Source organism: Artibeus jamaicensis, unplaced genomic scaffold (assembly GCF_021234435.1).
Source record: "Artibeus jamaicensis isolate MK-2021 breed Jamaican fruit bat unplaced genomic scaffold, CSHL_Jam_final contig_444, whole genome shotgun sequence".
In the NCBI taxonomy this organism is placed as follows: Eukaryota; Metazoa; Chordata; class Mammalia; order Chiroptera; family Phyllostomidae; genus Artibeus; species Artibeus jamaicensis.
In genome coordinates, this window is record NW_026521831.1 from 6,817,337 (window position 1) to 6,844,803 (window position 27,467).

Consider the following 27,467-nt stretch of genomic DNA (forward strand, 5'->3'; position numbering starts at 1 on the left):
TAGATCGTTGAGTGGGACACCAGGCAAAATAGCCCAAGGCCATGGCGTGCTGTGGACTGTGGGGCCTGGGAGAAGGAGGTCTTACAGAACAATTGTTGGGGGTGCCTTTGGGGTGGCCCCATGAACCTCACAGCCCACCTGTGAGGGAGGCACAGTTACCCTTTTTCTGCAGAGCGGACACTGAGGCAAAGTATTTTGAGAATTATGACCTTACCCAAGGTTGCCTGGCTAATGAATGGCGTATGGCTCTCACGAGGATGTTCCCGGCCAGGCCACATACTCTCTCTCCTGTGTATTGAGTGATGTGTCCCAGCTTCAGGCTCAGAAAAGGTGGCCTCTGCCCGATTTCAGTTTGGGACTCGTCTCTTACTCCTGACTTAGCCTCATGGTTCCCCCGTCTCTTTGGCCACCACCTTGCCCTCCCATGAGTCACCTTTGCTGTCAAAGCCAGTCTGGGCTCAGGTTTGCCCACTGGCCGTGGCTGGAACGGAGGTGAAGCCTCCCTGAGGTTGGCTGTGGGTCAGGGCTGAGCTCGAAATGTTGCCCTTGCCTTTGGGAGCCCCGCCAAGTCCCGCTTCTACCGCGGCCTCCTCTTCGAGTTCCTGGAAGGTCTAAAGTCGCCATGGGGTCTAAAATCACCTCCTCCCATCCCTTCAGTCCTGGAAGTTTCTGATTCATTTCCTTTTACATGTGTGCTTTGCGGTGCCCATGTTTTTGCTGCTACTTGGCTGTGAATTCAGTGTTTAATTCTGTGATTGCTTAATTCCTTATCTCCGATTTTGCCTGCAGGGACTGGCATAGTTTCTGGCATGTAATAATCACTGACTAAGTACCAAGATGCGTGGATAGATGGGTGGGTGGGTGGATGGATGGATGGACAGACGGACTGATGGACGGATAGATGGGTAGGTGGATGAAGCAGGCACGTTCGGACTAACAGACACCCACTTCCTCATTTACACCTTTCCGCACAGTTAAACCAGCAGACTAACCCAGGTTCTCTCAGGCTTTCCCTGAATGCCCTTCTGTTTCATACTTTGCTCTCTCTGAAGCCATATGGAGAAACCAGCCTGAGTGTTTGAGTGTGTGTGTAAATACTTTACAATCCCCATAAACTTGTTTAAAGACAGTTGGGGGTGAAAGTATAAACTGGGGCAGCCTTTCGGGAGGGCAGTTTGGAAGTAGCTGTTAAAATTTTAAATGTGCCCACCACTGAGGCGCGGCGGTCGCGCTTTCCGCTGTCAGGCCTGGGAAACACATCCGCGGGCTCCAGCACAAAGGGCCACACTCCCGGGGCCTGAGCAGGGTTGCTCGTAACAGTGACACTCCAGCAGCAGCCGAGTGCCCCTCAACAGAGGGGTGGCCACTGAGCAGAGGACACCCGTCCTACAGAAAAGCTGCAGAGGCTAAAACAGGGTGTGCGGAAGGGGGTCTCCAATCTTCCAGAAAGCTCTGGGACTCTGGCACTCCTGCTCCCAGCACATGCCGCCCTCTGTACCTCATCTCTCTCCTCCTCTTTTCCTTTCTCCTTCCTCTTCCTCCCCTGGAAACAGTTTACTAGAATTAGACATTCAATCCTAGTGCCTGCTTGCCAGCACCCTTCCCTTATAAAATGAGAGAAAATCGGTCATATAAAGCGTAATGACTGTCTGCTGCCTCTTCAATTAAAAAGATTGAAAGGCACAATATTAAAATTTGATTTATGGGCACCACTATCTACCCAATAATGAGGCCGAGAGGAAAAAGGAACCACAGTCGTTACGGAAAACTGTAGCCTTTTTTTTTTACTCCCCCAGGAGATAAATGGCCTCTCATTTTCTTATTGCTAGAGAAATGTGAAATGGTTTGAAGCATGTGTGATGTGTTCTTCCAGCATGCTGGAATCCAGAGCTTGGCGAGTCGGGAGTTGGCTGACGCCGACATTTCAAGCTTCCTGAGAGGCGTGGGTGCGTGAGCTGCGGGCCTGCTGCCGGGTCCACCAAGTACCCGGCCCCGGGACTGACACCGGCACCGGCACCCATCTCGAGATTCCCTTTTGGTCCTAAGGCATGAAGCCAGCTCCGGCCACAGAGCTCGGGTGGAAGTAGGAGAAGCCCAGACTCCAGCCCCAAGTCCCAACTCTGATGCTTATTGGTTGTTCGATGCTCAGTTTTTTTCATATACAAACTAGGAGCTTTAACCTTAGTGGTTGTGGGCTTTAGAGCAGGTGCCCCAGGTTCCCTGTCTGCCTCCAAGGGGGGCGGGAAGGATTAAATTAGTGAACGCCGGTCAAGTGCCTAGACCGGTACCTGCCGCCTAGGAGTGCTCGGTATATTTTTTTAAGTCATTATCATTGTGCTGTTGCAGATTCTTTTGCCATAATTGGAATTTCTGCAATTCAGACCCCGACCTCCCTTTTCCAGGTGCTGAATGGGGGGGACGACAGACCTGGGGGTATTGCCCAGCCCTGCCTCTGCAGCAGGTGCCCTGGGCGAGTCACGGCGCCTCTCTGAGCCCCGTTTTGTTCCTCTGTAAAATAAATTTCTTCTCTGCAGGAGGTGTCGTCGGGTTTAAAGATTAATGGAAACAAAGTGTCCAGGACGCAATTAGTGCTGGCTAGATGGCAGAAACCCTTGAAAAGGAAAGATCTTTCCTGAGAAGACTGTTTGGGAAAGGCTGTCCCCTGGGAGGAGGGACCTGCATCTGGTTTATGTCCTCCCAGCTCATGGAGGCTCTGCAGCAGACTCCTGCAGAGTTCTCTGCCTTCCGGGCCAAGGTCAAGTGCTCCCTGGCTCTAGAAATAATAGCGACAAAAAAGAAAAAAGGAAAAGAGAGAGCAGCCATTGTGCCCAGAACCGTGTTGAATTGACTTGCAGGGTCACAGGGATCTCACAGCAGCCTGGGAGTGAGCAGATCAGACGTGGGGACGGGCGACGGGATGAAGACTCAAAGCTGGGACATGACTGGCCCAGGACTGTTATCCTTCCCACCACACTCTGGCACCTTCCAGGGCCCACACCCCTATTCCTCATCACTGGCCTCCACTCACGCCCGTGTCTCCTCCCACACCCCAGCTCCTCGGGCCCATCTCTCCTTGTGGGCAGGGGTGCAGCACCATCACCCCGTGGTTCAACTTGTAACTTAGCCACCAGCGCTTCTACAGCTGGGCAGATGCCTGAATGTGCGCCTTTAGGTCGTGTAGCACATTTTGTTCTCTGCGTCTGAATTCGTGGGTGTTTCATCCATTTAAGATGCGGTGGGGGGGGGGCGCTGGGGAAAATGGATTGTAGATGCCACCCAACCCCTTGCCACCCGCCTTGCATTCGTACAGGGGACCCTCTGGGGTTCCGCCTGCCATCCGCCTCGAATCCCCCTTGCGAAGAGGAGGGTGGGGTCTTGCGACATATTTCTCTCTGCCCAGCTGATGGCATTTCTTTGTTTTCAGTTGAGAGGGAAAATGTGCAGAAGAGGACCTTTACTCGGTGGATAAACCTGCACCTAGAGAAGGTAAGCGGGGCGCTTGGGTTTGGTAACCGATGGCTTCGTCCGTGACTCAGTGTGAGGTTCAGTAGCCCAGCGAGGGGATGCGGTGGCTCTGTGGTTTCCGTTGTCATTGTCATTACTCTTATTGCCACTTATTCACTGAAACATCTGCCGTTCTCCCTGCCTGGTGTCAAGCTCCACGCTGGGAACAACAGGGGTAAGGAAGGCGCGGTTCTGTCCTCCTGGGGTTATGAGTCTGGCTGGGGAAGGAAGGTCTGTCTTATATTTTCCATGGTAAAGACAGCTTTATCTGTGGCTGTTAGCACCAGTCGGTACATACTGACGCCCCAAAGAAGAGCTCAGCCATGTATCTGCTGACTGGTCCATCGAGAGCTGAGTGGAGTTGAACCAGCTGGTTGCTGGGAGGAGAAACAAGTCGGTCCTGCTTCTTGGGAAGTGACCAGCTGCCACGGGGCGTGTGCTGCTCCACCAGCTGGCAGAACCACGGTGGCTCCACGCAGCAGGACACCAGTGCCCTGGAATTCCATTATCTTCCTGAAGTGGCTTTGGTTTTTTTTGGAACTTTTTACCAAACTCCCCGCACAAAGCGGTGTTTATGGTCCTCCGGGCGAGCTGATGAAGGGCCAGCAGATTGTACAGCATGTCAGCTCGGTGACTGCCCACCGGCCGAGACCACCGAACCCCGGGAATGAATATCGCCACACCCCGAAAGGGCTACCTTTAAATAAAAACGATGGGCGAAGGTTAGAAGACATTCACTGTTGCACAGTCCAAACGCTTCCGTGGACAGGAGGCGAGGGGGCTCCTGATGTCCGGTGGGGGGTTCCCATGAGGACCCTTTGTAGGAATCTGGGTTGACTTATGCAAGAACCCTTGACCTTTTTTAACAAAGCCAGATTCCCTCATCAATTCCATACTGTTGCTATCGATCAGTAATATTACCTAACCCTTCAGGTGCATGTACCACGAGCTACTTAGTGCATCAGACATCTCCTTTAATCCCCACGACAAGTCTCATTGCCCCCCCCCCCGAACCACCACCCCAATCCCCACCACCCTTATGAATAAGGAAACAGGCTTAATGACTCCCGGCGCCCCGCCACGGAGAAGAGGCCCTTCCTGTGGCTTCCGCGAATCCATCTCGGTGACTCTTCTTGCCCTTTTTCTTTCTGTCTGATGTTCTCCGGCCAGCCAGTTTTGAACTGCATTTTGTCTGCAAGCTTCTCAGGCTGTGAAGCAGAAAAAAGAAGGATGGGCAGGGAGCTGGACGGACAGCCGGAGTGAGAAATCCCAGCCCTCCTTACTAGGGCGGCCCCAGACCGCAGTGCTCTGTGTTGCCTGGGGCCGGAACAGCCTCTTTTCCTCTTTACAAGAAAGCTGACCTCGCAAGATTCATTCTGCTCGCTCCAATTCCTTCTTCCGAAATTCCGTTATCTGGTTCTCCAACTAGACCCGGCCAGCAGCCTCATTTCTCTTCAAACCTGGCGGGATTCGAGAGCTCCACCTTAGCGCAGGCGGGCAGATGTCCTTCCCTCCTGTCCTCCTGGCAGGTACAAGTGAAACTACTGATGGGCCTCAGTTAACCCCAATGAAGAGGACATCACTGAAATGATTAGAAAGAGGACATCACTGAAATGATTAGAAAGAGGAGAAAGTAAATGTGATTTTTAGGAAGTGGAGTTCTTGACCGAAATTGCCGTTCGCGGAGTTGACTTTTGGGGCCTGAAATACTTCCCAAGCAGCCCTCGGCCACCCACACCTCTGTGCCCCACCTGTAGAATGAAACCCAGGAGGCTCCCGCATTCTTCAGGCAAAAGACTACCTGTCAGGACGAAGTGTGATAGAGCACCTGTCCGTTACTCTGACGATGGGCAGGGCTCGCAGTGTGAAGTGCTATTTCTGGAGAAAAGGGAGGCTGTCTCCCAACCCTGAGTTCCCCCGAACTCCTAAATGAAAGCCTGACATGTGTCGGTCGGGGCAGCTGCGGATTCTGCCTGGTGGACGGAGTGTGTCTTTCTCTTGTTCTTTTTTTTTTTTTTTTAATTAAAAGATAAACACAGGGAAGTGCAGAAGGTAATACAGCAAATACCCACACAGTTGCTCACCCCCCCAAATGAGCCCCTGTTAGCATTTATCTACCACATCAGGGCTTGCCCCTTGGCCACACTTTAGCTCCTTCAGCGGGGCAGGTGGGTAGCGCTCACTCCGAAGATAAATCAGATAGCACCCGAACCCGATGCCTAATAAACAGGGCAAAATTAACAGCCGCGTTTCCAACCTCGAGACTTTCAAGAACAACCTTTCATGTAAAGGAAACCCAGGAACTCCTTGGGGAGTTGGGCTTAACTGCAATTTGAAGGCTGTCAGAAATATTTACCGAGTCTCTGGCTTCTGGAAAAATTCCCTAATTTACCAAAGGAGTTAGATCATGAAGGAAAACCCTTGGGGTGCTGTTTACGCGGCCAGACCGGCCTCGTGAAGCCCGCGGAGCTGCGTTTGGGGCCCCAGGGGTGTTTTCTCTGGAGCCGGTTCAATCTCTCCTCCCGCCATCTCGCCATCTCGCAATCTCGCAGGATGGACTGCGGCCAAGGCCCCGTGGGCGGCGCTGCCGCCGAGGCTCATACAGACACTGCCCACGGGAACGATGCTCCAGGTTCCCCTCGAGCACAGGGCTCGGCCACAGGTGGGGCTGGTAACTGGACGTTTTGTTAGGCCATCGATCAGGGGGTGTTTTGCTCGGGGCCCCGCAGTCTCTGCCTCACATTAGCAGGAATAATATTTCCTCCAGTGTCTCCGTAACCTGATGCCCTCACGCTCGGCCTGGAATGTGCCCAAGGAGCTGCGGGAACTTGCAAAGGAGAAAAAAGGAGAGAAGAAAATAATCTGCCTTTTGATTCAAAGTCACTATTGCCCTTGAAGCCAAGTCCTTTTCTGTGCACCTGTGGGTGGAATCACCCTGTATTTTGACTCGCTGGGGGTCAGGGGCTCGTATGAGTCCTCAGGAAATGCCACCTTCCTTAATAAAAAAAGAGACCGTGGGCCCTCCAAGGCTCTCGGGGAAGGAGGCCTTGCGGGGGGGACAGGGAGCCTGGGCCGCGGCTCCACCAGGCCTCCGAGGCTCTCCTAAGCCCGGGTCTCTGGCTGGTTACTGCTGCCCCCACCCCCCATTTATACTGTCTCCTCATCTCCGCCTGAACACCCCCTTTCATTGTACCGGGTAGTGGAGAGCACCCAACCTTACTGTTCTAATAGTGAGGCCCCGTACTGAAAGGTAAACAGACCTCGTGCTGCGGTGGTGGGCTAGTAACAACGCAGGTATATGGGCCCCGTCCCTGGAGATTCTGTTTCGGGAAGTCTTAACCATGCTGCACGAAGCACTTATTGCCTAGCATTTGTCAACAGAAACCTTTCTTCAAGCAAAGTCTTGCCTAGGACCCTAAACAGAGGCCCCTAAGAGCTGAACATCTCTAATGAAAGGGCTGCAATGGATCAGCCTCCTTCTCAATGCACCTTGGCCCCTCCAGGACACCTGGAAGCGGTTCCCCTGAAGCCTGGGGTTCCAGGAGGCCCAGTTTCCCGATCCCTGGGCCAGCCAGCCCTGTGCACTCCAGGCCTGGTCGAGCCAAACTCTCAGTGGACACGGTGCAGTGTTGGCTCACAGACGGCAGGCCTCTCCGGGTCTTGGCTCAGAGAAGAAACTGGGGGTGAGGGTGCTTCCGGCGCTTCCTGCACAGGCCCCTTCCCAGTCCAGATCCCGTGTGGAGAGTGGTCTTTTCCCCCAGGGAGAGGGGGGAGCCTGGTGAACTAGGGCTGAGGGTGCCGTTTACTGACCCAGGGAACCCAGAAGGTGAAGCAAACGGGGCGGAGAGACGATGCTTCAAGGGCTTTCTTTGTGAAAGGGCACCAGCGAAGGATAGCTGCCTCTCAGGACTTACAGCCATGAGGATGCACCCCTGGTGGAAGTGCCACACACGAAAGGGCCCCCCAAGACTCTGCAGGAAGCCACTTGGTGGTAACCCGGTCTGGCTGATGGCGTGGGAGTGTTCCGGGAAAGCAGGCACCGTGCCGGGCACTTGACCTGTGTGATCCATTCTGTGGTGGCCCCTGCCCTCTGCAGTGAGTCACTTTCCGCAACTGGACCTTGTCGCCAAGGACGCTCAGGCCCAGGGAGGTTAAGAAAAATGTCCAAGGCTGAGTCCTGTTGAGCGTAGAACCTGGATTTGAACTCAGGTGTGTCTAAACCCCTCGCCTCTTAGTGAAACAGGCAAAAGGTGCCCCTCGAGATAAAGGCCTGTGTCTGGAAGCCTGGGTGTTGTGGGGGAAAGAGGCAGCAACACTCCACTGATGAGCATTTCAATACAATTTTAATTAGATTTGTTATCATGCACATGTATTACTTCGTACGCCCAACCGCATAAATATACATCAACATATACATGTAAATCAGCCTGTCAGACTTTGAGATCCTGACACCTACAGACTTGGGGGTGGACAGTCCGCAGGCCAGCTGTGTGTCCATCTGTCCTCTGCTCCCTCCCAAGTTGCCCACACCAGCCTCCTTCCTGGCTTTCTCTGCCAAGGGCATCCCACCTGCAGACTTGGGCTAAATGTTGATGGTGTGACAGCTGGCACCCCAGGAAGGTGCATGTGTGTGCTTTGACTGGGCAGTACTGGAGATGGGGGGGCCCTGCTGCCACCTGGACCCCAGCCCAGAGGGTGACTGACCCAGGGTCATGTTGTCATGGTGGCAGTCTGAGCCGCACTTGTGGTCAGCCAGGGTGTCCTGATGAGGCACAGGGCTGTACCAAAGAGCTGACTTCTCCAAACACTGGGCACGTCACCCAGCCGCTTGGAGCCTCAGGGTCCCCAGATCTGAGGTGAAGGGCTTGTACCAGGTACTTGGTTGTGAGCCCTACTTACGGCATCATTTCCTTCAATGAGAGTCTGTGATTAAGACGTGCCCTTTCTTTCTACCCTTAAGCAGACACGTGGGTGTAATAGGATTCTGGGGTCTGCGATATCACATTAGGAGGGTCCCAAGGGTCACGTGTTTGATGGGGCTCCTGATGCTATCTCATCCACAGCCCCCCAGCGCACCTGTTGCCCAGGCGTCACCTCCAGGAGGGTGGGCCTTGCTGCCTGTGGACAGCAGTGGGTGTCCAGCAGTTTTCTCTCGAGTGAAACCAGCTGTGACCTAGTTCTGTGGGAGACACAGGTCACTAATCGGCTGCCTTCTTTGCCTTCCTCCACAGTGCAACCCTCCTCTAGAAGTTAAAGATTTATTCATTGACATACAAGATGGCAGAATCCTAATGGCTCTGTTAGAAGTCCTGTCTGGGCGAAATCTGGTACGTATGGCACAGCGGGTCAGGGAGAAATAAAACGCCGAGAAAAACAGAGAGGAAGGCTTCTGTGCAATACAGACCTGTATGTGTGTGCGTATCCTGGGCCATGCGTAAATCCTGTGACAAGGAACCGTGAGGGGTAACGCTCCTTCCTCCGTGACTAAGACCAGTAGAATCACGTGTAACTCAGCTGTATCTTTTTGTCAAAGCAAGTATACTTTAGTAAGTGAATGAATAAATGCCTGGTGTTTTCCATGAATCTGTTAAGGCTCAAGATTGGAACTTGAACATCATGGCTTAACTGGCCAGCCAGTACATTAACCAGAATGGTAGCTAAGAATCAGGAAGATGGGGAAGGCATCTTATAACCACCTTCTGTCATCCATCCCGAGGCCAAAACTAGAACTGCTGGCTTCTAGGACCTTCTCATAAGTATGGCCAAAATTGAATTGAACTCGCTGATCTTGAGGCTTATTTCACTTGGATCTTAGCCAGCCTATTCATGTGGCATGTGTCTGATGTACACAGGTGAGTCCTGTCTCTCCCTTCACCAAGCAGGGCTCTCAACATCAGTGCTGTTGACATTTGGGGTGCGGTGGGTCCTTCTGGTGGGGCCATCCTGTGTACTGCGGGTTGTTCAGCCGCATCACAGCACCCTTGGTCTCTGCCCGCTGGGTGCCAGCAACACCCCCAGTGTGACAACCCAACATGTCCCTAGAACATTGACAGATGTTCCCGGGAGGGGGCACAACGATCTGGCCAAAATGCCAGTAGTATTGATGTTGAGGAGCCCTGCTCTGGAGTCCAGGGTTTGATTTGCCTCATGGTGGTGGACACAGCGGGGCAGCGATGACCTATGAGGTTGGTCCTGCAGTTCATGCCGGGAGTGACTGACACCCACTGGTTTGCCTTGGGATGTAAACCCCCCCCCCGCCTCAGGGGCATCATGGGCTTCACTCCAGGATGTTCATTCTGATGGTGCTCCTGGTGTGGACAGCTGGCATTGTCAGAGTTTTAGCTTTTGCAAGTACCCCCCACACTCTCTCTTTATGTATCTCCCCACTTCTCTTTTTCTCTCCCTCTCTCTCTCTCCATCTGCCTGTCTCAGCCTCTGTCTGTGACTCCTTGTCTCTGTTTGTCTCCCTCTGTCTCTTCCTCATTCTTTCTCTCTCTTTCTGTCCCCCACCCCTGCTCTCTCACTTTTCTCTTTCCATCCCCTCCCCTCTGTCTCTCTCTCTCTCCCTCTGACCCGGGATAGCTGCTCGCAAAGCTCTTGGCCAGAAAGCAGGAACATCTGCCACCCCAGGGAGGGACTTGCGGATGATTTAGCAGCTGTGTGGTGATGCTCCTGGCGGAAGCTCCTGCTCTGACAGAAACCATCAGCCCGAGAGGACCGGGTGTCACCGCGGGGCTCTGGAGGAGGGGGACTATCAAAAGCCAGGAGCTGGGTCAGAGGGAAGAACCTGACACATCTGCCCCCGGTTTCACCCCTGGGCCCCCATTCGCCAGCTCAACCAGTGAAGTCCTGGGAACCATAAATAAGGGGTGGGTTTTTCAGCCGGGAGCCCCGACTTTCTCCTGAGGTTGATGTGAAGACAGAGGAGAGGGGCGTGCACCAGCAGGCGTGTGGGCAGGGCCGAGGGGCCTGGGCGTGTCTAACAGGCTCCGCTCTGCTCTGTGTCACAGCTCCACGAGTACAAGTCCTCCTCCCACCGCATCTTTCAGTTGAACAACATAGCGAAAGCACTTAAGTTTTTGGAAGACAGCAATGTGAGTATTCAAAGCGCCTCTGGTTAATACAGGCCTGTCCTACAGCAAAGGAAAATGCTAGCAGGTCACAGGAGAAGCGTGGAGTGGGACCCTGCTCACTCAGTCAAATCCGACTAGTTTTAAATTGAACGGAACTTGGCTGACCTGTCCGCTGGCGACTCAGCCCGACGCCCCGCCCTCCCTCTGTCTCCATCAGGACAAACACTCCCCTGGACACCAGCCCTGGGGAGGGAGGGCCAGCTGATCCGGGCTCGGCTCTTTAGAATTAGTTGGCGTTTTTTTCCCCCCTTATTTGAGTAAGAGTGCAGGTGAGCATGTCAGAATTTAAAACTGTCTCTCAGAACTCAAAATTCAGTAGAAACGCAGGGGGTTAGGGGAGGCTAAATGAGCCAGGAAGACTTACAAAATTCTCCCCTCTTGGACTTTCTAGACTTTAATGAGCTTTTTCTGTGTTTGGGACTCTGCTTCATGTCCTTCAGAAATGGGAGCGGATGGCCCTGGGGGATGAGATTTCCAGAGTTCCCCTTTCATTAAGTGTCAGCGATTAATCAGGTGGCAACACCGCAGCCTGCCTGACAGTAAAACTCGGTCATAAAGTGCAGTGCACTGGTGTTCTGGGTGGTAAGCAACAGAAGCGGAGACTGGCTGATTGAAGCGGAAAAGGTTGTTGACAGGGTGCTGAGTAGCAAACAGAGAGACCAGGGAAACCAAGGATGGAACCCAGGGGTGCTAGGTGCCAGGCCCATTGCAAAGGTCCCCATGCCCCCAATTCAAGGACCGTGTGGGCATGGCCACCCCTGCACTGTCCCCATTGCTGCTGAGAGTAGGACATCACAGCCCCAGGAATGAACTCAGTGTTATGCATTCAGATTCAAAGACCTGGGTCACCAAGCCTTGGTCCCTCCCAACATCTCAGCTGCCAAAGGCAGGGAGGCGAGGAAAGCACTTTGGGGTCTTGCAGGCACAGAGCCTTGCAGGCTCTGCCTCCCGTACTGTGAGGAAAGCCCCAGGCATAGGAGGGAGTTCAGACGGTGGTGGCCAAAGAGCACAGCGTCGTTCGTAGCAGCGTCCCTCACAGTGGCCAAAAGGTGGGAGCAACCCCCATGTCCCCCGGTGGATGAGTGGATAAACAAAACGCAGTGTATTCCCACTGCGGAAAACTGTTCAGCCAGGAGAAAGAACGAAGCTACAGGCTACAGGCTACAAGACAGGCTACAGACGAACACTGAGACCTTTATGAAAACGCCAGACACAAAGGGCTGCTTGTTCTGTGATTCCATTCCTAGGAAATGTCCAGAACAGGGAGATCCCTAGAGGCAGAAATAGATTAGTGGTTGGATAGGTCGGGGCGGGGGGGGGGGGTTCGGGGAGAGATAGCTGATGAGGACGGGGTTTCTTTCTGATGTGTTGCAATTTCCTAAAATCAACTCTGGCGATGCCGTGCCTCTGCGAATTCTCTAAAAACCATTGAGTCGTATCTTTTGAATGGGCGGATTGGACGGAATATAAATTCTGTCTCAGGAGAGCTGCTTCGTGAAGAAGCACGTTCAAGAAATGCTGGTGTCCCTGCAGAGTCGGTTCCACCGGCAACCTCGGCCCCCGAGTGGCAGTGGAGGGCACAGGTTCTGGGCCCGGCTCCCGTGGCTTCCAGTCTCAGAAAGCGACGTGGGCCCTCAGAGCCTCAGCCGCCCGGTCTGTGAACAGAGGCAATGAAGAGCGAGCCCACCTCTGAGAGTGGCCGAGGTCTGGGGGTGCTCCAGGCAGCATTCAGCTGAGGCTCTTACTCCCTCCCTTGCTCCTGGAGGGGCCGCCAGGTGGGCTGTCCTGAGCAGCATCTGCACCTGAACTCCAGGGGGGCAAGTGTTTGTGATAATGGGTGGGCGGGCATTCCAGGAAGGGCTGGCCCTGCCCAGGTGTAGTGGCGCTGGACTCTGAAGGCCTGGCTGGCTCGCTCTTACCCACCCTTAAATGTTTCCCAAGCTGTCTGCAGCCGCTGCCTGTGGGGCAGTAGAACATTCAAGCTCCTGCTCCCTTTCTTTTTTATTTAAAAATCTGGAAATACTCCAAATGTGGGTGTGTTTTGTCATCTTCGTGCCTCATTGGTCAGGCAGGTGGCACAGGTGAGTGACCCCATGGGGAAGGGAGGGGTGAGCACTGGGGAGGGACACAGGAGGAAGCAGACATTTCAGGTGCCATCTCTGTCCCACTCCCAGAGGCCGCATATCACTTATGGCCCCTCTGTGTCCTGATGACCCAGCTTGAGGGAGGGAGGACGGGTCGCAGTGGCTCTGCTGAGCCAAAGAAGGCCCCAGAACTGGGTGGTCCGTGCCGAGCAGGTCCCATGTGCCCCAGCATTCAGATGCCGTGAGGTGTGGCCAGCCGATGTCCTTCCCTCCCTCCCCCACAACTCCACATCACAGGGCGTTGCCCTGACTCCATCATCAGAGACTGCCTGCCTGTGGGACAGACCCCGTGACTTCCATCCTCTGAGCCTCAGCTTCCTCATCTGTGAAATGGGACATTAAGAGCATGAAATGAATTAACCCATGAAAGCCACGTGGCAGAATTCAGCTGCACCATGATGACCACTGTCGCTGCCTCAGGCTCTATGCGGCAGCCAGAGTGGGGAGAAGGAATACTCCCATAGCCTCTTGGCCCACTTGTCAGTATGACAAAAACCACTGAGTTACGGGGAAAAGGAGGGGAAGGACTTTGTCCCCGAAGCTTCTGCCTGCTGTCTGACTGTTACATTGCTCATTACAGAGAGCCAAGTGTGGCTGGGCACCCAAGATACTTGGAAATGTTTGCTCCTTGAGGCCTTGGACTACCTGTGGTCACCGCCTTCCCTTGGCCAGGCGCTTGGTCCCTGGCCTCTCCTGGGATGGGGCACCGTCCTGTTCACTGCATCCCTTCAAGGCGGCTCTGTGATTCACCGCATGGGATGTGTGGCCATGACGGACGTAGGTGGAATACGAGGCCCGAATGTGATCAGCCCTGTTATTCACGATATTGACAGCTTCCGTCCTGGATCTGGCCTCCTGTAATGAATGCGTGCTAGCCAAATGATATTCTTGGCATCAGCTTGCAAAACGCCCTGAGCCAGGGAACTAACTCTCTTCCTAGGTTAGGAAATCCCAGGCCCTGCTGAGTGGTGTTTTCAGAAACTGGAGACAGCTGATAGGATCAGAGACCCTTGTCAAACATTTTTAAAAGCCCTCAGGGGAAGGGAGAAGGGAATATTTGTGTGAAGCCTCCTGTTTTCTTCCCCAGGTCTCCCTGCCAAACTTTGCAGGGTACACTTGCAAGTTTACCTTGACTTTCTCCTCTATTCCTCATGAAGAATGGGTGGCCGAGACCGTGGTGGCCTGCAGTCTTAAACATTCCCTCTGTGTCCCTTTGTAGAAGTTTGCAGGCCCCTGAGCTAGGTCCTCAGGTTTTGTCTGCAGACCAAAATGACTCGGGGCAGTGGTCCCCTCGCACACCTGAGTGGGCAGCGGAATCGCCAGGAGCTCTGGTCAAAGTGCCCCCTCCCGGAGCTGCCAATCCAGTAGGTCTGGGGCAGAATTTGCCTTTCTGAGGAGTTCCCAGGAGATCAATTCATGGACCACACTTTGAGAACCACTGCCATGGGGATTTGCTAAGAGCATCACCCTATGACCAGATCCTAGTTAAACAAGTGGAAAATGTCCTAAGGGTTTCTCAGACAGTTTTCACCAGTCAGTGGGATATTTTGTAATGATGCAGGTACTCTGACATCAGCCTCATCTCTACTTGCTATTTCTAATAAGTAATAGATACTGTTCCCATCTCAGCCCGTGGTTGCTGATGACAGTGCTCTCGGTTTGTCCAAAGTGTGTTTGATCTGCAGGTTTGGGGATGGTGAGTAGCATAGCACCCAGACCTAATGGACACTCACCGTCTGTCCTTGGACAAGGTGACCGAGGCATCAGTATATGACCTAGGGCACGTTACAGTTGACCTCTCTGGTATTTCCTCCCCTGAAATATAGGGACAGTAGTACCCGCCTGGTGGGGTTGTTGAGGGTGAACTGAGCTGATACTTGCAAGGGGCTTAGCATAGTAACTGTGCCTGGTAAGTCCAATGTACATGATTTTTAAATACACACATACTTTTGCATACGGGGGTCCCTGAGAGGTGGCCTTGGGCAACCCTGAACAGGACAGGTGAGAAAGAGGAGCAGGTCCATGAGGGCATCAGAAAACAACCTTTTTTCAATGTACCTAGCCACCCCAGTTAAGCTCATAAATGTCTTCTCTGCAGGTAAAACTGGTTAGCATAGACGCGGCAGAAATAGCGGATGGCAACCCCTCATTGGTTCTTGGGCTGATATGGAACATAATTCTCTTCTTCCAGGTAAGACCATTTCCTTTCTATGACGCACAGCCATGGTCTCCTTGTGTCCACTTAGGGCCAGCAGAACGGAGTGGGGCAGGTCAAGGGCAACTGTGAGATTCTGTTCCTGACAGATGTTTGACTTTTCTGAAAGAGAGCCAAAGGGGTCTGGTGGCTAGAGATTCGCATCCTTGTGATTTTAAAAGAGGGGGGAGCTCTGTCCAGAAGAGTCTGTGTGTTCTCTTGAGAATTAAATAATGAAATATTTACTTTGCAAAGTAATTTCATTCTGTAGTGTCACAAGAACTAGGGGACATACTTCCCAAAATTGAACTTGGTAGAGGTACTTTCCTAAAATGACTCGGGTTTGTCAGAGATGACTAAAGGGCTTGTCTGAAAGACAGCTGTAGGAAGAGGCATGTGTGACGGGGGACGCCTTTTTCCGTCCTTAGCAACGTCAGCCTGTATTTGGAAACGCAGCTGTTATGGAGACAGACAGGATCTGCGGCTGGGGCATGAAGGCGGCGTTTCAAATCACACTCCACTTCTTTTCCCTGAGTAGAAGGGCGTCAGCTGGTGTTTTTATCCTCTTAAATCCCCCTCTTTTGGAATAGAACATCATGGCTCATTATTTAATTGCCCCTTCCCCGCCGCTAGAGTAAAATTGATCTGCATGGAGGTGATTTGCTGGGGGCTTTGGCTCAATGTTTGTGTTTCAGGGAAGGGTGAGTACAAACACAGTTTGGGGACAACAGACGTTTTTCTTGGTGAGCTTTAAACTTCAAAAACCAGAGGCACTTGCCCTGAGCCTCAGTTTCCACATCCAGGAGAGGGGCTATAACATGGGGTGAGCATGCAGAGATGCCTTGTGGGACAGCCCATGGCCAACTGGGCTGTTCATTACAGGCTTCTATTACTGGTGGTCATTATTAAGTCCCCTGATACAAGCTGGAGGTATCCTGAGCATGTGTAGAAAGTCAAGGCTCGAAGTGCCCCCCAGACCTTCATTCATTCATTGAGTACAATGTCTGTTGAGTGTCTCCGATGAGCCAGGCTCTGCACATACAAAGTCCTGCATTCAGGGCTCTCTGGGGTTACAGATAAAGCAGCCCCATATTACAGAGCTCTGTGCTGCAGGCCATGGTCAAGTTATAAGCAGAGTGTTGTAAGAGCGCTGAGTAAAGGCAATGACCTCAGGGGAAGAGGGGTGGGAGGAAAACTTTCTGCAGAAAGTGACATCAGAGCTGGGTTTTGAAGGGTGAGTAGGAGCACGTTAGACCAGGGCATCTCAGACTTGACCGTGCATATGAATCACCAGGAGGTGGTGCTGGAATGTGGATTCGGACTCAGATTTTGTAGGTTCTGGGGCAGGGCCTGGGCTTCTGCATTGCTCACAAGTGCCCCATGGTGGAAGCCACCTTCTGAGCAGCCAGGAATTTATCGATGAAGGAAGGTGACATCCAGGCCACAGGACCAGGATGAGCCTTGGCAGTGGGGCTTGAAACAACGTGATGCATTCTGGGAGAGACAGCCCATGGGGGAGGGGGGTAGGTGGAGTCAGGTCAGGAAGACTCGTGCCCAGAGCTAGAGAGACACAGAGAACAGATGCCCTGCCCTGTGGAGTATCTTTGCATGCCCTCCAAGCCCCATGAAACTGTCAGGCGACCATGGGTCCTGCCCTGCCCCTATCCAGGGACACAGTTCTGCATGAGCTTGTCCCTCTGGTCAAGGTCCACTGGGTCCCTGTGGTCAGAGCAGTTTTGCTCTGGGTCTGAAGAGACTTTCTCCTTCCAGATAAAGGAGCTCACGGGCAACCTCAGCAGGAACTCTCCATCTTCCAGCCTGTCACCTGGCTCGGGAGGCACAGACTCAGACTCTTCCTTCCCACCCACACCCACTGCCGAGAGGAGCGTGGCACTATCGGTGAAAGACCAGCGGAAGGCCATCAGGACCCTGCTGGCGTGGGTGCAGAGGAAAACAAGGAAGTAAGCCACGCACCTTGCCCCCCGCCCCCCATGCTATTGCCAAGCAGAGAGGGAGGAGGACCGTCCTGCAGTGGGCAAAGGAAAGCGGCGTTAACATTTATTAAGTTATGTGCAAGGTATAAGCCTGCCGTTTCATGTAGAGGGGTGTCCAACCTTTTGGTGTCTCTGGGCCACACTGGAAAAAGGGTTGTCTTGGGCCACGCTTTAAATACATTACGACATGTAATCACCAAAAAAAATCTCACAATGTTTTAAGGAAATTTCTGATTCTGTGTGGGGCTGGATGCACCACACAGCCCCCTGGGCCGCATGAGGATGCACCACACAGCCGCCCTGGGCCGCATGAGGCCTGCAGGCTGCTGGTTGGACACGCCTGACGGGATGCTGTCCGTCTTTCAGGTTTTGTGCCCAGAACACTATTCACTTTGGTTTGCAGGGAGCTGCTCAGAGGGTCTGAATACAAACCAAAGGGGCTTCCAGCATGTGAGGTTTCACGTGCGGTGTGAGCCACACCAGCTCAGGGCCACCTCAGCTCTGCCACGTACACACTGGGTGAGATCCTGGTGGATCACTTTCCCCACCGGCCACATCTGCAAGCTGGTAACTGGCCATTCACTGCCTTGCAGCACAGTTAGGGCGAAATGATGTGGACCCCACGAACGTGCCTGGTATAGGACTAGCCCATAAAAAGCACTTCACAACTATCAGATTCCTTCTCCCCCATGTACTGAAATGAGTAAAAGAGGAAAGAAGATGAAAGAGAGGCTGGACCTCTGGAGTTTGATTGAGGGGCGGAGCACAGTAGAGTCGTTTGATGTGGACTGTCAGGATGTGTTGTTTGAAAAGGAATCAACCGAAAGCGTATCAGGGGACTAAGGTGGAGGCAGCGTCTTTGGGGCGATGGAGCAGTTCTGCTTCTGCACTGTGACCGAGGCTCCAGGACTCTGTGCTCGTGCTAAAATGCCATGGTCCATACATCACCCCTGTGCAAAAGAAACTCATGGGTCCAAATGAGGCCTGAGGCTTAATGAGGCCTGGAGCTTAGAGTCTTGTCCCAACATTCCGGCTTGGATCACACGTGCTGGGAATGTGTGCTGCTCTCTGCTTTTGCAACTGCTTATGAATCTTACACAGTTTCTGCATAAAAAAAGGTTTTTCGTTCGTTTGTTTGTTTTTAAGAAAATCCAGTGATCACCATGATGAGATGGGCAGGTCTCAGGGGATGGTTCCTAAAGGAAATCGGTGCCTGGCAGGATTAGCCATCTTTGTCACTCCCACTTTTTGAGGGGCTTCCATGGGCCACCTGCAGGGCACATTCAGGTGTCCACCTGCCGTGGTCGTTCCTGTGGATCAAGCCAGTACTTCCCCGCAGCCACCACCAGGAGGTCACAGCGAGGGCACCCCTGTTTTACCATTGAGGAGTTGGAGGCTGAGGGCAGTAGAGGACTTGCTCAAGGTCACTGCACAGGAACTACAGAGAGGGCAGCTGGGGGTGCACCTGGGACTTTCTGGCTCCGTTTTATTGCACAGCACTTACTGTTTTGAATATCGCTGATAAGATGAACAGGGTATAAATTTGCTCATTTATCTGTTTGGAAATTGGGGGACATAAAGTCCTCTTTTGCCCTCTTGTTCTGTTTGTCTAGAAATGGAAGTGGGATGGTTCCATGTCGCTCTCCTGGGGCTCGGGGCCCAGGGCCTCCGGGCTCTCGATGTCAGCGGCTCATGGCCCCACTCGGAGGCCCATGGGGCTGCTGCGTGCTGACCCCTGGTCACTGATTCCCTTTACTAAGCCACCTGTGGCTGCCCTGCTGCTTTTCCCCAGGTATGGCGTGGCAGTGCAGGACTTTGCGGGCAGCTGGAAGAGTGGGCTGGCTTTCCTGGCTGTGATTAAGGCCATCGACCCCAGCCTGGTGGACATGAAGCAGGCCCTGGAGGACTCGATGCGGGAGAATCTGGAGAAGGCCTTCACCATCGCGCACGATGCCCTTAACATCCCCAGGCTCCTGGAGCCGGAAGGTAGTGGCGTCCCCTCTCTCTCTTCCTTCGGAATGATTTTTGTCACCTGCGTACCACTTGCTGTCCGGGCAGAAAACTTAGAAAATACAGAAAAATCCGATGAAGACTTTTTACATCTCCTATACTCCTGCCAGTGACACCATTCTTCCAGTACTTTTTGGTGCATTTCATTACAATTTTTTTACATAATCGGGATTGTTCAGTGTATGTATAGTTTTAGCCTCTTTTTTTTACTTAACATTCTAGTTTTGACATAAGTATTTGCATGCAGCTATAGTGTGTTCATTATGTATTTTTATGGGCTGCATAATGGTCCATCTCATGGCATACCAGAATCCCCTGGGCTCTTCTACCACTGGTGGGCATTGAGGTTGTTTCCGAAATAGTCATGTTTATATATAACACTGTGGCGATCATCTCATGGAATGAAGCTCCTTTGGGACCAGGTCCCCTCAGCCTAGTGACAGAGTTGGAAAGGACACCTTTTCAAGGTGCTTGGCTGTCTTGGTTTCCACATGGGGTAGGCCAGTGTGGGGCTCCCTCCAGCAGCGAGGAAGGAAAGGTGGTCCTGGGAATAACAAGTCCTGGGTTCTACATCCCGGTGCCTCTGTTCATCTGCCTTCAGTCAAAGGATCTGCTCTGTCTGGGTCTACACTTCCTCACGTGTAAAAGGAAGAGAAAACCTCAGTGGTCTGTGGGGCCCTCCACTGGCCAGCATCCCATGGTCCTCCTTAAAGGTTGCATGTCCTCGTGTCCTTCTAACGCCTGTGTCTCTCCCGACAGACATCATGGTTGACACGCCGGATGAGCAGTCTATTGTGACGTACGTGGCACAGTTTCTAGAGCATTTCCCGGAGCTGGAAGCCGTATGTTGCTTTTCCTTACCTTTAATTCTGATACTGTATTCCCACCAGATGAAGCCGGGCTTCGGTTGTCATGTTCTGGGGGGCAGTAATAATCCAAAATTGATCTCACGCCCGCGAGCGCTGCCTTGCCACATTTTAACTTCAAAATCATATATGACGTGTATCACGTTCAACAGCGGGACTGGAAGTTAGGCAGCCACCCCTCTCGCAAGTCCCTTCCCATACCAAACTCGATGTATAAGAGACGCTTGTGTGCGCGCTGGATCACTTACTTCCTCTCTCAGACAGCAGATGGAACATTTCAGCAACCCACCAGACTTTATCAGAGCCTGAAAAACCACAGAGGACAGTGCCAGAAACACACCTTTTCCAGAGTCTCAGATTGTACTTGGTGACAGATTTTTTATGTTCTTTTTGGAGCAGATTGAGACCTTTTAGAGGTTGTCATGGCTCCACCAAACCTCTGCCCAACCCAGGGATGATCATAATAAGGGTGACAATTACAACGATATCAACAGCCCTTGGCCGAAATCACTGGTAATTTACTGAACACCTATTGCTGGCTTGGGGGTCTCAGCAATAAACTTGGGGGACGAGGCCCCTGACCTTGAGTAATTTTGCTCTGATAGAGAGCACAGTGAACAAGTCGGCAAACACATTACAATTTGAAGTAGTTATAAGTAATAGGCAAAAAAAAAAAAAAAGATGGAGCATAAAGGGCTAATGCTCTCAGCGGGGACAAGGCTGCTCTCTTAGCTGGAGGCTGGTCAGGTAAGTGATGGCCCGTCCTGCGGTCTCACCTGGCTCAGCCTCAGCATCCTCATTTTATAGATAAACACATGGGTGCTCAGAGGCTTCAAGCCCCTTCCAGGGTGGCACAGCCACCAGCTACAGAGCTCTGGGACTCCGGGTCTCCGGGGTTCCAAAGGCTGAATCTGAACCCACATGTGGCTTTCATTTCAGCCCCTAGCTGTGTGTGTGTGTGTGTGTGTGTGTGTGTGTGTGTTTCCCAACTGTCCCTCTACCACACATCACTTCCCAGTAAGTTAGAGACAGAAATTCCATGGGCTGGAATGTCAGTCTGCCACTTGAAGCTGTGTGACCTCTAGGTGCTTACTTCACCTCTCTGATACACATCCATATGAGATACTAGTCCTGTGCCTGGCAAAATAGTTGATGCACAGCAAATGGTGGTGATTGTTGTTATTTTTGTAATAATACAGTGTGTAGTATAATATACTAATTTATATAATTGTATGCATTATACAGTATAATATATGGTACAGTAATATTGTGTAATATTCCTAGCCCATCACTAACTTCAGAGATACTAGGCATTGCCTCGAGTCCTGAAGACGCAGGTCAAGGTTGAAACCAACTACAACCTGTGGTATTTGTAGGAGTTGCAGCCAGGATTCAGTAAATCTGACACTGGTCTCCCCAGCGCTGTCAGGTAGGGCCGGGGAGCAAGAAGTGAATTAAGAGATGAGACCTGAGAAAGACATCCCAAGTCACAGAACACAGTGTGTCACTGCAGAGCGGTCAGTCTGTACACGTGCCCAGAGGACTCCAGATGCCGAGTCCCAGCTTATGTCCCAGCACCGACTGAACCGTTCCTGAAGTTTAGTTCATTTCCATAAACATCCCTTAAGCCTTGGCCATCGGGCACCAGACACTGCCTGGCTTTACAGCCCAGCGTATGGTTTCTTTTGGTTACAGGTACCACCTGCACTTGAAAAGAATGGGTCTCATGGGCTGAAAAAATTGATGTTCTTTAAATATCAGTTAGGTTGAGTGGGTTAACACGCTGTTCTCATAGTCCATCTGTCGGTGTCCTGATATTTTTTTTCTGCTTTTCCTATCAATTAGTGTGAGAGAAATATAAAAATCTCCAACTTATGATTGTGGACTTATTCTTCTTCTTAGCTCTCTCAGTTTTTGCTTTACGTTTGTTGAAGTTGTGCTGTAAGTGCACACACTTGAGACTTTCGTGTCTTCCTGATGACTGGGCGGTTTTATTTTGAAGCAGCCTCTTGCCTTGCCTTGTGGCGCACTTTGTCTCGGGCCCACGTGGCCACGCCAGCCGTCACACGCTGCCTGCATGATACATCTTTTCTCATCTTTTTCTTTTCTGTGTGCGTGTGCTGGTAAACACGTCTCTTACCGACAGTGGATGGTCAGGGCTTGTTTTTTATCCATTCTGACAAGAATTAGTGTCTCATTTAATTAGTGTGTTTTTCATTCACTTACAGCGATTTAAATAGAGATTTTGATTAGTTCTCCATTGGTCCTCTCTGTGCTATGCTTCTTTATCTTTCCTTCCTGAGGTTTTTTTTTTTTTTTGGATTATTTAGTTATTTGGGGGGTTTCCATTTGCGCTCAGCTACTAGCTTTTTAGCCACCTCTCCTCATTCTGTCCTTTTAGTGGTTGTTCTAAGGATTATAATGCCCATCTTGAACATACCTCAATTTACCTGGAATTCCTAGTATAACACTTCAAGTAAAGTGCATATTTAATATATTTCTATATATGCGAAATTGTGATTCCACTCACTCTCTCCCCATTCTTCTGTGCTATTATTGCCATTCACTTCACGTCCACACACATTTTATTCCCAGGACCTTGTTAGAGTTGTGCTTTAGACACTCAGAGGATTTTTTAAGAAAACTTTTTAGTCTTTTGTATTGACCAATATATTTACCATTTCAGGTGCTTTTCATTCCCTCCTTCAGATCCACCTATGACCATTTCTCTTCAGCATGAAGAGCTACTGTTGTATTTCTTGTAGCGTAGGTTAAATAGTTAATTTAGAGTCTTTATTTGCTAGTTCTAACCCTGGGTCTTACTTGGCTCTACTCCTAATGACTGTTGTTCCTCTTCATTATGGGTCTCATCCCCCTGCGTCGTGGTATCTTGAAAGTTTTTATTTTATGCTAGACCTGGTGTATAAATAAACATCCCCCCGCCCCCGAGAACGCATTCCTCTAAGAAATAACGATTTACGTCGAGGAACTCATCGTTTTGGCCCTCTGAGGAGTCAGCCCATAAGGGATTTGCTGCCGTTTTATTTAAGTTCAGCTTTCTGGTTTCAGATAATTTTAGGATGGGGTCGCCACGACGAGCCCACCAGCCCACTGGGAGCCGACCACAGCAGTGGCCCAAGACCGCTCCCTGCATTTCAGGCCGGCCCATAGCCACTTCCACTCAGCACAAGTCCCCGTGGGGGAGAATCAGCCTATAAGGAGATTCGGGTTTGCCTCTGGGGCCCTTTAGATTGGCTCTGTCCTACCGGCCCACGTAGTCGGTGACGAGTGGCTGACCTTTCCTCATCTCAGGTGGGTTGGCTCTCCCGTCTGCCTCCAGACCAGGCAGTGGCCCACCACGAGGAAGTAGCTGACAGTCTCTACTCGCTTAGAACGGCTCATTCGGCAGTTTAGTTCATTGACAGGTCTTTGAATCCATAGCTTGAAAAAAACAGAATTTTTAAAAATACTTTGGCAGAAACAGTAGTGTTCTGCAAGCATCTACAACTCCGTTAGAACACTCAGCATTAGTTCGGAAGCGGCTCTTTCTGTTTCGGTTTTTGTTCCTTGAGTGGGGAGGGTCCATGGTCCATGGACCGGAGTTCACGTTGCCCTGTGTCTCTCTGCAGGAGGATTTTGTGGATTCGGAGAGAGAAGCCCCTATCGAATCCACCTTTGTCCGCATTAAAGAAACACCCTCTGAACAGGAGAGCACGGTGTTATTTCTGACCGAAGATGGGGAACGTGCCTACACCATCAACCACGAAACCAGCCACCCCCCACCCTCCAAAGTCTTTGTTTGTGACAAGCCCGAGAGCGTGATAGGACCCTACCCGGGGGGCATTCCCAGCCAGGTGCTGTCAAACACTGCCACCGAGGTCATCCACCAGGTCATTGACCAGGTCCTCCAAGACGTCCCAGGTAAGACCAGCAGCATCGGTGAGCCATCTGCAGAATCTTCCATCTTATCCAGAAAGGACAACCGCGCGTCCAACCATCTGCCAATGAAGAAGAGTGTGCACTTTGAGGCTGACATCTGCCACGATGCGTCCTGCAGCACGGGCGTGTCCCACAGCCCAGACTCCCGCTTTGCAGGGAGCCCCAGAGGGACAAAGGAGTTGTTGAAGCAGGATGGGTACGTCTTGGAGGTTGCTGAGGAAAAGCCAAAACAGGACGTCCCTGACATCCCGGAAGCAGCCTGCGATGAGGCCCTAGATGATGTTCCTCTGGGGGACAGTAAGATCGGTCACTCTCTGACTTCCCAGAGTTCTCCTTCCTGGAATGGGGCATCGGAGAGGGCAGCCAGCCCTGGGGAGGGAAGTCGACCCCATTCACCCTTTGGAAAGGATACAGTTGTGGCTGATTCCTTGGAGATCAAGGTTGAGCTGCAGACGGTAGAAGCTATGGATAAAGATGACTATTTTGAAGGCATACCATTAAAAGCCTCTAAATTTAACAGCGACCTGGCCGATTTTGCCTCGACCAGCCAGGCTTTCGATGAGGATCCTTCGCCCCCTGAGGAAACATCCACCGAGGATGAGGTTGTAGAGGAGCCCGCTGAGACGTTGGGCAAAAGGAGGAGTAAATCTGCCCACAAGCAGGAGGGTTCAGACGAGCCCCCAGGAAAGCCTGGCAAGCGACACCCTCACAAGGCCCCTGGACAAGAAGACCCAGACTATTTTTTGGCCCCTGAGGAGGTACCAGTGGATAAAAAGCCAGAGGTGCATGAAAAAGCAAAGCGCAAATCCCCACGTCGCCGGCGTGGGGAGGAGGAAGGGGAGGCGGAAAGCCCCCTGGAACCACGCAGAGAACTGCCCTCCAACCCGCCCAGCAGCCGCATCAGCTTGGACACCCTCATGAGCCGCAGCGAAGAAGGCCTGGATTTCAAACCCTCCCCGCCCCTCTCCAAGATTTCCGTCATCCCCCACGACCTGTTCTACTACCCGCATTACGAGGTCCCCCTGGCTGCGGTTTTGGAGGCTTACGCAGAAGGCACGGAGGATTTAAAAAACGAAGAGATGGACCTTGAGGAAGCAGAGGGCTATCTGTATGACCTGGGGCCCCGGGTGGAGGAGGAGCCCGAGGCCTCCGAGAGCAGCCGCGGCTTCTTGGGGCCAGGCGAGGACCAGCCCCGGTCCACCCTCCAGGAACCCAGTCCAGACAGGGGCGTGGAGGGTGCCAAACCAGCCACTCCCCCACCCGCCCATAAGGACCACCAGCAAAGGGAGGCCGAGGACAGTGGCCCTGCGGAGAGTCAGCAGGTACTTGATTGCCCGACATGGGGAATGCTGCCCTCCCTGAGCTTAGCATCTTTCATGGTTCCCTCCCAGACGTCCAGGGTGGCACATTTAAGGAGGTGCTCACTGAGGCTCTGGCAAGGGCAGCCCTAGCACTCGCGAGGGATGGCTCCTTCACATTTGTACCCTCGGTGCCTCACTGGCCTCCCCCAGTCCTGGCCCTGCCCACAGCGCTGCCAAGAGATTCAGTGAGGTTTTGTCTGAGAGTCCAGCAGAGCAGACACGGTCATCATTTTCCATAGTAATCACAGCCGCACGCTGGGTTCCCCCACCTCCTGCTACAGCCTGGGAAAACCAAAGGGAGGCCTCACGGTTGACTCTGGCCTTGACTTTTAAAGGCACTGTTACTATTTGGCCCCTGTGGTTTGAAGGGGAGTGTGCAAATAGGGCAAGGAGGGGACACGCACTTCTGAGCTGGAGCAGCTGGCACACACTTACCTGCCACTTGAGGTTCTCGTTTCATCTGGCCCAACAGCTCAAGAGGGTCCACCAGCATGTGCAGGAGAGGGTGGGGGGCCTGGTGTGATGCTATCAGGGTGCAGTGGGAGGGTTCCCTGCTGCAGGTGCCCTGATAATAAGCACACCCATGGCGGTACTGGGAATCCAGGGGCAGGGCAGACAGGGCCCCCAGGCGAGCCCACCTGCCCACCCAGCCTAGCCTGTGCAGGCAGTATGCAAAGTGAACCAGACAAAAAGAAGAACCTGTCTTCAGTGTTCGATACTGGGTGTCCAGTAACTGTGCTGGGAGGGACCCTGGCATCAGACATAAGAGATGGGGCCCAGCAGAGGGATTCAGGACTCTACCAAAGGGAGACCCCCACCCAGGTCCAGAAAGGCTGCCGTGTCGGCGGCCTGTGGAGCTGGGGAGGGAGTGCTGGGTGGAGCGCACAGCTGGAGCACGGGGACTGAGATGGGAACGTGCAGGGGCCTGCTGAGGACATCATCAGCTATTCCAGCTCACCTGGACCACCTCTGCTCGGCCCCTCACTCCATCCCATTGGCTCCTCCCAGGCTTTCCTGTCTCTCCTCCCCAGTGCAGCCCCGCCCCATCGGGCAGTGACTCCTAAAGCGCAAATCCCGTCCTGTCGCTCCCCTACTCCAATCCCCAGAATAAAGTCCGCATGCCTCAGCGTGACCTTTAAGGCTCTTCCATCTCCCACCTGGCCCCGACCCCCCTGGTTCCCCTTCTTTCCCTCCCCTCCAGTCACACCAGCCCCATCCCTGGCTCCCTGCTACCCTGTCCTCCTCTGCCTCCAGGCTTTGCTTGATCTGGTCCCAGCGCCTTCCCCCCTTTACTTGGCAAGAGCTTACCTAACTTCAACACCTCATGCAAATGGCACCTCCTCCCAGGAGCCTTCTGAGCTCCTCTCCAGCCAATAAATCTTTATCCTTCCTACCCTAGTGCTTAGCCAGGTTTTGTGGGTTGTGATTTTCTCTCCCAGGCAGAGCGTGAGCATTGGTGTATTAAGGTTCGGACCCTAGAGACCAGCCTGGCAGGGCCTGAGAAGCAGGAATCAAAGGTGTATTGCATGATGTTTTGGGGGCGTAAGGAGAAGGTAGGGTGCATTGAACACCGAGGCAAATGGCGACGCTCTGGCTCATGCAGTGGAGGGACAGGGCTGAGGGAGAGGCCCAGGGTGCTCGGCAATGCCAAGGCTGGCAGCCCAGAGGCCTACGGAAGAAAGGAGAGTTTGAGCAACCTTAGGAGACACTTAGGGCTGAGACAGGCCTAAGTGAGCCTCAGTAGCTCACTTTGATTGGTTTGCCAACCCTGGACGGCGGTGCAGAGCCGCCAGGATCGCTGCTGGGAGCAGAAGTCTCAGGCAGTAACAGCCTGAGGGCAAGTGTGGCAGGACCACTGGGCCCTCTGGGGTGGGGGACAGTCACTCTGTTCATCTTTGGATGGAGGGCTGGGTGGTTCCGCAGGGGCCGGGGTCCACCTGCTGTCTTTCCCTTTTGCCACACACAGAGAAGCCCAGTCCCGGTCCCCCACCCCCTCCCACGCACTGTCTGCAGGCTTGTTGGAAGCCAACGCTACCCAAGATCCAGGGGTCAGAAATGTCCCTCAGTGAGCTCAGGTCTTGGGGTCTTCAGATTGGGGGATCATGACAGCAACTGGGGTGATTCTCAGGGATATTATGGGCTGAAAACCTCTTTTAGGACAAAAGAAAGGAGGCTGAGTGGGTGGTGGGAAGAAAGCCCGAATTGTGCCCCTGCCGTGTCACTCGAAATGGCTAATTAGGGGGTCGGTCCCTCTCCCTGGCTGAGTGAGTGTGGCCAACAGAATTGCAGACTTGGCGTTTCGCTTTCTTCTGCTTTCCAGAG

The 27,467-nt window shown here is 52.7% G+C and overlaps 1 protein-coding gene across 3 annotated transcripts in view; it reads left to right on the plus strand.

The window, feature by feature from the left end:
- The window catches only part of CLMN (calmin), a 93,304-nt gene that overhangs the window by 57,225 nt on the left and 8,612 nt on the right, over positions 1 to 27,467 (plus strand). For all 3 annotated transcript variants that reach the window (XM_037130181.2, XM_037130182.2, XM_037130183.2), the window contains exons 2-9: positions 3,425 to 3,486; positions 8,736 to 8,831; positions 10,515 to 10,598; positions 14,880 to 14,972; positions 16,746 to 16,936; positions 18,762 to 18,955; positions 19,739 to 19,821; positions 23,475 to 25,106. In XM_037130181.2, the coding sequence (XP_036986076.2) occupies positions 3,425 to 3,486; positions 8,736 to 8,831; positions 10,515 to 10,598; positions 14,880 to 14,972; positions 16,746 to 16,936; positions 18,762 to 18,955; positions 19,739 to 19,821; positions 23,475 to 25,106 (2,435 nt within the window). The remainder of the gene's footprint in view (positions 1 to 3,424; positions 3,487 to 8,735; positions 8,832 to 10,514; positions 10,599 to 14,879; positions 14,973 to 16,745; positions 16,937 to 18,761; positions 18,956 to 19,738; positions 19,822 to 23,474; positions 25,107 to 27,467) is intronic.